We start from the raw sequence: 13,826 nt of genomic DNA, 5'->3' as shown, positions 1-13,826 counted from the left end.
TTAACCAGCCCGTAAGCAATCTCAGCTTGCCATCTTTTCTCAGCCATTTACAAAAACATATTTCTCGCCACATTAAGTTTTATGATTATTTCCTATTTTATTGTTGTCATTGCTGCCCTTGTCTGGAGTTTCTGTTGCTGCCATTTAAATGGCAGTAAATAAAAATTATATTTTTATATGTTTACAAGTTTTGCAAGTCGTCCCCTGCCAATCCACTCGCTAACTGTTAAGGCTTTCCATTTGGGGCTTCTGGGGAGTTGCTGGCGATGGCGAAAAAACAATTGGAGATCTGTTGATCGCTTAAAATGCCATAACTCCGTTTATAGCTCTTGGCGGAGGAGCGGGGATCAAAGGCTTATTTAAAATGGACAATGCGTTGATTAAACGTCACGGGCACGTACAAAAACAACAACGACGGCGCGTTGACTTTTATTATTTTATAATCTCCCAATGCATTGTTTACCCCATAAGAGAAAGATAGAGATGTCAAATCAAAAAGACAGAGAAAGAGTAGTGAGAGAGAGAGGGAGAGAAAGAGCTAATTGATATTCTTGGCATTCAATAAAGTCGGTAGAAGGCCCAAAGCCAAGTCGAAAGCCGAGCTTTTGCCAGTCGAAGTTGAAGGACTGTGGCAACTTGACGCTCCAAACGTTGCGCATGCGCAGTAGAACCAAAAAATAAATAAACAAAAACCCACAAAAACTGCAGTGAAGAGTTGATATATTATAGCCAAAAAACCTCTGATAATGATCTAAATTTTGTGCCGTGTCGTGTCGAGGTTTTGGAATTAATAACCAACATGTTGCTGAAAGTGGAAAACATCGAAATGGAGACGTTTTGCTGCGGTGAGTTTAAGTATATCTTTGATGATATAGATACAAATATCTATACCTTGTGATACTGAAATTCAATTACTCAACCAGAACAGAAAAGTAAAAAACTCTAGGCAGCGGAATCTTCAAAGTGACAGCACTTAAAATTCAGGCAATGAACTCGATAACAAAAGAGATTGAAAATCGGAGAAAGGGTTCTTTGAGTGGAAAAACTTTTGTATGGTAATTGAAGGACCTTTTAGAATAAGCAATTTCCCTCTTGTTTTTATCTTTTTACTTTTTTTTTTGGTAATCCCAACTCAACTGGGGGGCACGTGTTTGAAAAAGATGAGGGACACGGCTTCAAAAATAGAGCACAGATTGAGTTTCCGCTTAAAACCGTCTAGACTTCGGGTGTTTCCCCTACTGTTCCCCCATTTTCTAATTAATAACACAAAAAAAGGGAAGGAAAATGGAAAGCCAGACATAAAAAGCGGGGCATTAGGGGGGAAAACCTGGGGCAGCTGCTACCCCAAAAACGCAGATGTGCTGGGGAATAGCGCGTGCCCTTCGACTAGGCTTCAAAATAATGCTCATATTTCTGAACACCATGCAGTTCTTCCTTCGCCGCTGCGTGTTTAAAAATAGCAAAAAAGCAAACAGCAATTATAAAATGAATTGAAAGGGCTGTGCGTGATGTTAATGCTGAGCAACAGTCGCGGATCGCTTGGGGGGCGGGCCGAAGTGGGCGGGGCGGGTCAATGGTAGAGGGCAGCAGGTGCCGCTCCGCAGCAGCATAAATACAAATACCAAACACAAACATATGCCCGCTCCAGACAATAATAACAATAACAACAGCCCAGAAAGCCGAGTGTGCAGAAAGTAACGTACAATTTGCAGTTGGCGCAAAAAACAACAATGCGCAGGCGCAGACGCAAGACAGACTTACTGGGAAAAAATAATGCGAACGATCTATATGTTTTTATACTTCCTTGAAGTAAAGAGCTCAACTACTTGGTCAATAAAGTTCTTAATCAGTTTTAGGGGATAAAAACTTATATTTAATCTATTTCAATAATTATTTAATTTATTAGTTATTTTAATAGAAAAAGAACTCTCTAAATTCCATACAAAAAATTTTCTTTTCAATTCAATTAATTTTTATTTTTCATAATTTCTTTTAATCTCAAAATCAAAGGAATTCAGGAACGCTATACAAAATGTGCGATTTCTCAAAAAAAAAAAAAAACGAACTTAGGTAGATTTTCTCTCAGTGTAGCCTTTGGCAGCGACGCACGCACCGGAAATCCCTCATAGAAGCCTGTTTAAGTGTGCGTGCGCGTCGCAGTCGAAGCTTGCAGCATAAATTGCATGCAGGAAACAACAACACATATGGAGACGCGCCCTCTCTCGCTCACACGCTCTTTCCCTCTCTTTCGCTCTCTCCCTCGCTCTTGTTTATTAAACGGAAACGAAAAATTTGACTTGATTATTGTCAAGTTATCATCGTGGCTGTTTTGTTTTTTCAATTTTTTCTCGCTTGATTTTGTATGTTTGCCATAAAAAAATACGCTCTCGTTACACTGGCCAACAAAATGCGGGCTTGATTTATTTTAGATTTTTACTCACGCCTATTAACTTTAAAGGTCTAGTAATTCCTATTTACTGCACAGCTTCTATAAATTTCCCCATTCAATTGGGATTTTATAGGCTATGAATACAAGATTTTCGCGCTTAAAAATGCCTTAAAGAACCATTAAAAAATTCTGAAAACAGACACTCATTCAGTATGCAAAACATTTCCTTAAACATTTCCCTGAAAAACGCTCCAATTGGAGAAATTTTTCAAACCAATGGACCAAAGAGTTATCCCACGAAATGATGTGTGCATTGTTTTAAATTGGCCAACAAAATATTTATGACTATATTAGGAGCCTCCTCGTGATGCCTGAAATGTGGGCAGTGAAATTTATGGAGACATTTATTGGCAGCCAGAATGCATAGATCAGTGGAATCGCTGGCGCAGTGACATAAATACCACCCCAAACCCCACTTCCCTTCCCCTAAAAATCCATCCAATAAATAAGAAACGTAAAAAATAATACAAACACCTCGGGAGCGAAACATTTGAATGGTGTTTGATGGAGTGTTTGACAAAGTTGTCGCTTTTCCAACTGGGGCGGGCATTAATCAACATTAGTCGGGGGACTTTGAGGTGTTCGGTGTTTTGGTGTTTGGTGTTTGGTGTTCGGTGGATGATTGCTGGAATTTTCCCCTTTATAAGACCACAAATGTTGAGTTTAACACGAATCGGAGCTGCGAGCTTATGAGTATATTAATATTTTCGTTGAAAAATTACAATTTCCCTTGGCTCGGGTTCATCTTGACGGATGAGGCCAGACATTTGACACCTGCTGCACAATTACTCAATGCCCTAATACCACGAATCCCCAGTCTATATTTATATTTATAGATGGTTTAAACGTAAAAAAGAGTTGCTGCCCATTGTTGTTATAACGGAATTCTGAAGGCGAACATGTGTGCGTGTGAATGCGTGTGTGAGTGGGAGTCGGGATATGTCTGACATTCCCCAACCAAATCGGGGGAAGGCAGCACAAGCCCTTTTATGACAGCGACAGCGCGGAATAACAAAACATTAATGTCAGAAACGTCAGAAATAACATCAGATATGAGGAACTTTTACCACGGGGACCTCCCAGTTGTTTACAATTCAGTAAAAACTGCATTAAAAATGCATTATGCATTTCTGAACTTGGCTTATGTCAAGGTTCCATCTCTAACGATCCAACTAAATGCATTTACTGCCTACTTGTTTGCCATTTATGAACTTCCTTCGGTTTATTTCACCCGTTCGCTGGCTTTTGATTGCCGTCTCCTATTTCGCATTCCCATCGAGAGTTTATAACTCTGCCTGGAAATCCATGTGTAAAGGGCCTTTGGAGGGAGGGGGTTTTTCCTGGGGGCCACATGCCTTTGCCCCGTTTTCCATGACGCGGCACGCAGCGTGAAAATGCTGCTCCCCTCCTCCTCAGAATTTAGTATTTGTTTTCCTTATGTTTATGGCTTGGAAAACGGTTCGATGCCTCATTTTTCTTGTAGTTCTATAGTTTTCGCTGTTTCGCTATTTAGGGCTGAAAGTGAAATTTCAAAATGTTGTTTATGTTTGCTTTTAGCGGGAAATTCCTTCGGCAGAGGGAGTGAGTAAAAGGGAGCTATGGAAAAGCCTTACTCGATGCAACATTTTATGATGTGTTTTTAAATGTTTTCATTATTAGACGTTTCAATGAGAAAATAAATTTCTTCATTTACTGGGTCACGGAGTACTTCATAAAGTTTTCCCGGGAAAAAATGAGTTCTTTTAGCGGAGTTTTATTTATTATCTCATGCAGTGTGTTTGATTAGGGTCTTAAAATACGTATATTCCTTTTCTTTTTTTAGGGAGATCTATAATATTAAACCCAACACTATTAATGCCTTGAATATTTTCTTGAGTTTGCCACTAATGCAAGTTAAGTTCACTTAATTTGATTATTCTTGTACCGAAAAAGCCCTCGGCTGTCATTAATCCGAGCATGGACCAATTCACTGACCTCTCCCGAACCCAAAAACCGAAAACGAAAACACAGATTGCCTCCAGAATTGAGTGACAAATGCAGGCACATTCAGAGACGGAGAGCCAAATCAAATGCAATGTCATTTATAATCGTTGTGACTGACCATCCCCATCCCCATTTCCATTTCCCTGCCCCATTCAGCATTTTCCCCCGCGGTGTCCAGCTGTCAGAAATTCTCACACATTGTGGCAGGGAAACTGAGAGACAATGAGAACAGCAATTTCCATTTAACGATGTGGTGGGCTGAGGGGGCGGTGGGGAAAATGGCTGGACATGGCACCGAAACTGGAACTAAAACAATTTAAACAATTTATGATTTATGCCTAGTGTGAACTAAATCTAAATTAATACAAATCTCTGCGAGAACGGAGATAGTTCTCTTGGGAAATTCGGAATTTGGGTTACTCGCGGAGCGAAGGGACTTCTGTGAGAAAGGATTTAACTCGATTTGGCGCGTTCTCATCCAAATTGAATGGATGGAGTACCATATAATTGGCGATGCTGCAATCTCATAAGGAAGTCGACAATTAACCAAAGCCAAGAGGCAAACTGGCCTCAAATTAAAAGATATATGCGCATAATTAAGTTACAGTTGACATAATTAAATGATAATTGTTATGGTATGTATCCACATACATGTGCGCATTTTGAGTTATTCGCTGTTTGTTTGACTCTCGAAGGGGGAGGGTTAATTTGTGTGTCGTCCGGTGGCCCCTGGCCCCTCGAAAAACCCCCCGTTTAACCCACTGAGTTCTGCATTTCGTGGCCGCAGTCCATTTAATCCCGCATTTATATTTTTCTGTTCGCCTTTCGTTGATTTATGTCTCTGCTAAAAACGAACAAAAAAAACACAAAAAGTGTCACCATCAACGGTTGGCATTTATTCAAATTGCCTCTCCCCAAAATGTGTGGCTATCCATCCCCTCATGCATTTTACCACTTCTCCACACATCATCATAAAAATCCAGCGAGCTTGGGCTAAATTCACTTATAAGAACATTTTTGATGAATTATTTGGGAATATATGGGGGCCCTTCTTTAATGCCCAGCTACTTGGAAATGAACAAAATTTGGTTTCGTGGAAGTGGTGGCTTAAAAAGTAGTAAATATTTTATGGTAAGACAAGCTAAATGTCTAAACAAATAACACTTGTGGAATCCTCAAATCTTTGCAATTAAATAAAACAAAGAATTCATTTAGACTGTGACTTAACTGAATCTCAGCTTTATAGCTCTAACTCTAATCCAACCAAATGAAACCAGATTCCACAGCTTCCCACTCGCAGCTGCTTAGTGGCTGCGTTAGTTTTAATCAATTAATTAAAGGCGTAATCCTAGGCAGCCGCTGATTTGCGGTGGGTCAAACCACAGCCCCATGATTTTGAACCGAGCAGTTCCATTCGAAATGTGGATGCTGCGACGACAATTAGCGCAATGTTCGAGTCGTCGGTTCGCGGCGCCTGACAATTGAAACATTGTGTTTAACGAAAATTCCGAGCAAAATTCGAAGCGCAAAAAATCGAAATCAAAATCGAAGTGGATGTGGTTGGGGAAATGGCAGCCAAGGGCAGTTGTCGCCTCTTTAGTTGCGTTTCGGGGCAGCGAAGGGAGTCCACGGAGGAGGACTACGTGGACATGGAGATGAGTGAGTTCTCGGGTTGGCTGGTTGGGATGCAGCTGCAAGATACGAGGTCCATTGAATTGTGATCGATCACAGCCGAAAATGCGCGGCAAATTTGCAAGCTGCAAGTTGCAAAACGCGAAACAAAGCAGCGCAAAGATGATGAACAAAGGGAGCATTTTGTCTTCGTCTTGAAGGAGGAGCGATTTAACAATTACCAGATGTTCCTGCACTCAGCCATTCCGAATATATAGTCCACGGAGCAACTCAATGTCAGACTGTTCGCTTTTCCCTTCGCTGCAATTTTCAGTAGCCGCCGCTCTGCAGTTCTGCTGTCGCAAAACTGTCGTCTGCCATGTAATTGAGAAATAAATTTCAATGCAGCCGCAGCGACAGCCTCCTCCACCTCCGCCTCCTCCAACTCAGTCACAAAAATCGAAGTTAGCAAACTGAAACGAAACAAAAGCCATTAAGGCCAAAGTCGGCGGAGGAGCGGAGCGAACAGGATCAACAACTCAAAACAAATGTTGGCAATGGAAAGGGAAAGGAACTCACTTGAAATGGAAATTTTTATAAATTTATTTTGGGGGGTTTTCTAAATCAAAATTGATTGAATGTATGAGCCAAGCTAACAAAGTGAAAGCAGAAGTAATTTCATGATTAAACAAACAAATCACATAACAAAAAATCATGGCTTTCAAAAATCCTAAAATTTAACTTAATTTTATTTTGCTATTTATAAAATTCTTCTTTTTTTCCTGTGCACTCGGACAGGATAAAGTTTTATGCGGTCACAGTAATTAATCATTGAAAAGGGCCGAAGCAAAGTTTTTGGAAACTACCCACAGATCCACTTAATTATGTTGTCAGGGGTCTGCTCTTTTATTTTTTAGAGGCAATCAAATAAAATTTGACAATATTTTGCATATGAAGAGAGGCAGAAGTGAAATGGAGCAAAATATATCCAGTTGTGGCCCCTTTATTTTTGTACTTCCACATCATATGGAGTCGAGTTCCAGTTCCTTTGCCCCATAATGAGCACCAGCTGCAGGGAGGGAACTATATATCTGGGCAGGAACATCGAAGCAGAGAGGCGCAGAGGCAAAAGGAATAAGAAGAGCGAAAAGATAGAGATACTTCTGCTGGCGTCGCCGCCATTTGTGGGTGTCAAGAAGTTCAGATTCCGGCAAATGCAACAGTGGATTTCGGTTTGGCCAGGAGATAGCATCGTTTTGTCTCCACTTCTTCTGTATGTGCGTGTGTGTATTAGTGTTTGTGTGTGTGTGCAGCATCCGTGTGCCTGTGGAGATTTATTTAAATGCGCCAAACGTGACTGAATTTATGGGGCAACCTGAAGCTGCCACAGGAAAAACGCTCGACGACAACACAACTGATTAGTCCAGTCTAATTTATTTGGCTAAAACGGGAGAATAGGGAGATACGTGCTCTTGTCCTCCTCCCCCCGGAAATTTATGTTGTTTTATTTAGTCTCATCCGAAGATCTTTTGTTTTGCTTCCACTAAAATCCAAATCCAACTAAGTAGCTTTGGGCAGTCGCGATGAGATTGTCACTGCGGAATGTGGGTGTGTGGAAAGTGCAACAGATTCCTGGCATTATCTCCGAATTCCTAGAGTGTTGAGCAAGAATCCATAAAAGCTTACAACATAACTATCTGAATATTATTCTTTGGGATTAAAGATTGTGAGTGAGTGTCAAGTGTGTGAAAAAACTGATGAAATAAGGAATATTTTGTGGATTAATTTATATAAAATGTGTAAATAATTTTGAGGTTTTCAAAATATAATATGAAATTAAAAATATCATTTTACTGGATGCAGGACATTTTTAAAATCTTTACAAATTCCGTTCCTTTCGCTGTTCCCATTCCCAAATACCTGACCCTTCAGAGATAAGTTATTATTATTATTATTTTGATTCAGGTGACACAGTGCCTCACTTAGGTATACGCACACTTTCCCATCGCGTCCTTGATTATCTCAAATTGTATAATAGCGGCGCTTGGAGAGCCCAAAAAGTCAAATTCCCGGAAGAAAAGGGACTATTTGAAGAGGTCACAAATCAAGTTGGTCAAATCCTAAGTAAACACATTATTTATCGCAGACACACTGACTGTAAATAAATGTTGTTGTATGCACTCGAAGGGAGATTATTGAGGAGGTCGCCTTGGGCCAGTGGCTGCTTATCAGCAACTCCTCCTCGAAGTTATTTCGAGTTTTCGAGTCAATTTCACTGACCGAGTCCCACGATCTTTTCCGCTCATTTTGCAGACAACTGTGGCAACGTGAACAACGCGAGTGGAGCGAGTGCATCCGGCTGCTTTGGACCCACCGGCTATAACATGGACGACATCCTGATCATCACCGCCAAGCACAGCGAGCGCGCCTATCTGCGGGCCACTTTCCTGAAGAACCACTTCGACAAGATCACCAAGCAGCGCGGACGGAAACCATTCAAGTGAGCATTATATATAAATAAAAAATTAATTAATAAGTAAATAAATTAGAAAACATTTTAAGATTTTTCAGAATTTTTGCTCGATTTAAAGTTAATATAATATGATAGTTTATTTGAACACAAGTCCAAATCATTACAAATCTTGTTTAATATATTGGCCTGTTATGTTAATTTGATATTTTAAAATGGCTCTTTAAGTATTTATTATTAAAGCATACTAATGTTTCTTAAATCTCATTAAATTTTTTATAAATTTTACTTACTCATAATTCTAATACTTTAACTAATCCCTTTTATTTTTCCTTCCCCAGTTTTCTGCACATTAAAATTGACGATGGTCCCTTCAGCGAGGATATCGCCCAAAAGTACCAGAACACAGCGCTGCAGATTGTGATCCTGTGTCCCGCCTTGCTGGCCCTGCCACACAGTTTCCTGATGACGCAGCTCTCGGCCATCATTCGCGTGGAGAAGGTCCTGGCCATTTTGCTGGACGTCGGCGAGGAGAAGGTGAAGGAGATGCACAAGACGGCGCTGCCGAGTTACTACAAGTGGCGGAGGTGTGTCGTAAGGGATAACGATCAAGTGCAGATCAGCAATATCCTGGGCATAGCCACCGATATCCTGGGAAGAGCTCTGTGCCAGCGACCGCCCTGCCAGGATAATTCTGGAGGAGGAAGTGGTGGCCTGTCGCGCAGCTTCTCGAGTTGCAGCGAAGGATTCACTGTGCTGCCCAAGAAAGTGAAACTGGGTCAGAATAAAGTGGTTGCTCTGCTGGCGGAACCCCTGGAGAAGAATGATACCCTGAAACTCCTGGTGGAGAAATCTGGCGAACTGATTGAGCTGCGCAACTTCAAGTGCCGCAATCCCTACACCCTGCAGTTCTCCATCCCAGAAGCCTGCATGGAGATCTCCACCATGATCGAGATCCGGATCGAGAAGAACAACAAGAGCTTGGGTGCCAGGCCCATCAAGTGCGAGAGTCGCCTGCGGGAATTGGAGCAGCTCTTAAGGATCGAGGACTCACCCATTGAATTCATGTGCCATGCCTTGGGAATTGGACCAGTGGAAAGGGATCCCTTGGATCAGCATTTGCTGCAGTGTTTCCAGCGGAATATGCCACCCAATTTCCATTTGTTAAGCGGAGCCAGCGAAAGGCAGCCGCACTTCTTCACAAGATTGGAATCCAGTCCGGAGGAGTATCCCACTCTGCTGCACTTTGCTGCCCGTTGGGGTCTGAATCGCCTGTGCATCCAGTTGATGGAGTGCCCGGGTGGCGACACCGCTTGTGGCGTGAGAAACTGCGCGGGAAGAACTCCAGCTGAGTTGGCCGAACAGGAGGGTCATCACAAATTGGCCCAGAATATAGTGAGCTTTGCGGAGTTCCATGAACTGACCACCATGTACCATTACTTCAAGGGAGTCACTCCACCAGGAGATAGTAATCCCAAACCAAATGCAAATGTGGTGATTGAAGCCCTTCCTGGCAAGGGAAAAACCAGCAAGCCACCGAAGGAACTGCCCTCCACGGAATACATGGAGATGTCCAGTGGCTCCGAGAGGGAAAACACACCCGAAGTGAGGAACAAAACGGAGACCATGGCCATTTCCAATCTCAACTACATAAGTGTGGAAACGGAGGATGAAAACCTACAGGCTTCGGTGGCCGAAAAGAAAGTGGAATCCGAGAAGAAACTGCCCGAAGCGGGAAGTCAACCTGGACCGGAAAAAACAACCAATGAACTGAGGATAAATGAGCCGCCTTACTACCAATCCAAGGAGCAGAATCACCAGGTTAAGTCCTTGGATGAGGTGGATGCCTCGCCTCTCTATCAAACCGACAAATTCAGCCAGGAGTGCTCGCAACTTTTGGAGAACCAACTGGGCAACGACTACGTGCTGCAGCCCTCCAATGTGCCAGTGAGCCAGGATGATGGCAACTACCTGTTCCAGCCCTCGAATCGTCCCGTTGAGGAGCCGCTTCGATTGAGCCGCTGCACCAACAGACAGCCGGGCTATGGAACCCTGAAGCGAAGTGCCAGCGATGCCTCCGCCGCCAGTCACACGCGATCCAATGCCGACGACGAGCTGGCCGAGATTATGCACGACTTCAAGAACAACGTGCTCTCCATTCGGGATGTGGAGCTGCTGGTGGAGCGGTGGAAGCACCGCAACGATGTGCAGCAGAGCTTCCGGGAGAAACAGGACCAGATTGACCAGCTGCGCAGGGAATACGAACGGATTCAGGAGCAGGTGAAGACGCATCTGAAGCGGGAAACTCCCTTCGAGCGGATCAAGAAGTTCTTTTCGCGATCCAAAACGCCGGGAGGAAATGACAGCCTGCTGGACGAGACCAAATCCTCGATAGCCACCAGCTGTAGCTTCAAGTCGAGCGGTGGAGGAGTGGGAGCGAGTGCCTCGGTGGGAGCAGGACGACCCATCAGTTCGCTGAGTCTGCAGAGTGTTTCCAGTTCGAGTTCCTCCTCGGGAAGACTGAGCACTGGCAGCAATTGCAGTGGCGCCTCGCTGGGAGATTCGGGTACCCACTCGGATCACGAGGATCGCCGTTTTCCGCACTGCCGCATGATGGATAACTACTTGGTGCCACCGCCACCCAGACCTGTATTCACGCCCAGTTCAACGCCAGGCGATGAACGCCATCAGATTGTGTTCCCCTCGCCAATGTCCAGCTGCCAGCGACTAAACACCCCGACGAGTCCCACGGGATCCGAGCACTACCAGATGTTCCCCTCGAACATTCCGGTTTATGGCAGCCAACCGCTGGCCAATTCGCAGAGCAGTAACTACCTGAACACCATCATGGAAGCCAAGGAGCAGGCGGAAACGCAGCACTACCAGAATCAGAACGGAGTCACCCTGCAACCCATTAAGCTGAATGAGAGATCGAACATCATTTATGGCAAGCTGACCAAGAGCAGTTCCGCCAGCGGATGCAGCTCCTTCAAGCCGAAACAGATCCCAGTTCCCTGTCCCCAAGTGGGCAGCATTGAGGTGCAAGCGGAGGTCTACCAGAATGTGGGGGATATTCCACCGGAGAAGGAATCGAAAACAGAGGAGGAGGCACCAAACTACATGAACTGCTAGGCCATCCAAACGAAACAGATCGAAATCGATTCGATTCGAAAGAGATTTAGTTTGATGAAAAGAAATAAGCTTGATATTTGTTTAGTCTGTAAGCTCATCCATTTGCATACCAAACGAAAGGATGAAATGAGTATGAACTAGTTATCGGTATTCTAACTATAGTTTTAAGATATTCAAAAGTGAACTAAAAGCCTTGGAAATTAAATATCTTTTGAGGTTTCAAGATCACTTTGGATTATTTGTATTATCTACGTAGTCTTCGGTTTCAGCATCTAATTGTATATTTGTGAAACGATTGCAAGCAACCAAATCAACATATCGTTAGCTCTTAAGTGTAGATCCTAAGTCGATACCAACGAACCAAGCAGATGACATATCAACGCGATTCATTCAAGTTTAGGAATAACCCATTTAGTGCTAAGATTCCCACCTTTGGCATGCCGTTAAGCATGAAAAACTCGTTCATTCTTCTCTCTTCAACACACACAAGTTAAATGCAATAAATTTTTTTATATATAAGCAAAGCCGAACCTGTTTTCATTTGCAACGTGCGAAGGACGTGCCGTTTGGAGGTGGTTGTTGGGTGGTGGGTGAGGATTCACAGGAAGTGGGTTTCGTGGATGGACGAAAAGCGTCCGTGGCAAACAGGAAATCGTGCGAAATCCCCTGCAACACGCAAAAGGGGATTGCAACTGCCAACGTAAATTTCCCTTTTTTGGAAACAAATGCGCGTTTGCATTCATAAAGACTTGCTGACTGGAACGGCTTCTACGCGTTTCTGTTTAAATGATAGTAAAGGGAAATGAAAAAGTGAAAATATTAAAGTAATTCTAATGTTTGTAGCACGCTTTTCTGCTGACTGTCTAACGACCACAGAGGGATTAAAGCAAAATGAAAAAAAAAAACAATATTAATTCAGCTCTAGAAAGACAGAAAAAGGAAGTGCGGCAACAATGAGCATAAATACCCCGCATATTGTATTTTTGGACAAATATTATTTTAATTATTTTAAATAGTGACCTACAATTAAAAGGCGCACAGTTTTGGAAAACTGGGAACCTCGTTTTTTTATCGAATCAAAATTTTCTACGAGTTTAACGAGGTATGACATTCCAAATTCTGGCCATTATTTTCCTTGCTAGGGTTAAAATACTGAAATTTGTAGGTGAAAGATGAGAATAATTTTCGACAACTGGGAACCTCATCTAACGACCCATGCCACTCACTGCCAGATTCCGAAAAAAAAATAAATGCACATCACAGTATTTAATATTTGGAATAAAAATCTTATCCCTGCTGACTTGCACCAATACCAGGGCAATTCACTTTTCCTGCCCCCAAAAGCACACCGCAAAAAATGCTGAAATGCGAAATGCAGAAACCTCGCAGAAGGATCCACTACCCTGAATTCATCCTTGTTGAGCTGCCACCAACATCCGCCACTCGAGGCATATACGGATTCACTCACTACGGATGGAAAAAAAGCATATACAGCTGTTTTCAAAATAATAGGAGTGCTTTTGCATATGCACTTGTCCCTTCTGTAGCAATGTTATGCGTTCATTTTTTTCAATTTTATTTCTTTTTCCAAATTTGTTTATGGATACACATTCTGAGGTACCGTTATTTTTTCATTTTACTATCTTCGTTTTCTGAGAATTACCCAAATTCGTAAACAAACTTCATTTTGCGCTCATCAAAATAATAGGAGTGTGCCATTTTAATCTGTTCAGAGCGCAAAAAAAGGTAATTATTCTTAAAAAAACGGCTTAAAAGTATAGAATGATTAATATCCAACTACAATTTTAACGTTTAAGATCGAAAATTTAAAGCAATGGGTCGTGGCAAACATTGCACACCTGAGCGGCGTGATTTGATCAAAAACTTGATTTCAAGTGGGAAAACGTACAAGGAAGTACAAAAAATAATTGGATGCGGTGCTTCCATGATCCGAAATGCACTAAAATTTTCACCCAAGCCGGAAACCCGCGGCCGACCCCAAGTTCTAGCCGATAAACTGGCTACACGTGTTGCAAGGTACTCGAAGAAGCATCCTTTTGCAAGCTGCAAAGAAATCAAGGATGAGCTTAACTTGGACGCAAGTATCCCAACAATAAGTCGTCTTTTAAAGAAGCAAAATTTGACTGCCCACAGTCCACGGAAAATTCCATTCCACACCAA

General features: G+C 42.6%; 1 protein-coding gene across 4 annotated transcripts in view; it reads left to right on the top strand.

The window, feature by feature from the left end:
• Positions 1–12,169, top strand: part of LOC108092083 — a 31,353-nt gene extending 19,184 nt beyond the window's left edge. For 3 of the 4 annotated variants that reach the window (XM_017191566.2, XM_017191565.1, XM_017191564.1), the window contains 2 exons: positions 8,357–8,543; positions 8,855–12,169. In XM_017191566.2, the coding sequence (XP_017047055.1) occupies positions 8,357–8,543; positions 8,855–11,645 (2,978 nt within the window). In that variant the 3' untranslated portion in view covers positions 11,646–12,169. Of the gene's footprint in view, positions 1–621; positions 846–8,356; positions 8,544–8,854 lie in introns of those variants that run through there. The other variant, XM_017191567.2, reaches the window with a different exon arrangement.
• Positions 12,170–13,826: the final 1,657 nt, after the last annotated feature.

Source organism: Drosophila ficusphila, unplaced genomic scaffold (assembly GCF_018152265.1).
Source record: "Drosophila ficusphila isolate 14025-0441.05 unplaced genomic scaffold, ASM1815226v1 contig_791, whole genome shotgun sequence".
In the NCBI taxonomy this organism is placed as follows: Eukaryota; Metazoa; Arthropoda; class Insecta; order Diptera; family Drosophilidae; genus Drosophila; species Drosophila ficusphila.
The sequence above is the reverse complement of the archived record's forward strand: the minus strand, read 5'-3'. Positions and strand labels throughout refer to the sequence as shown.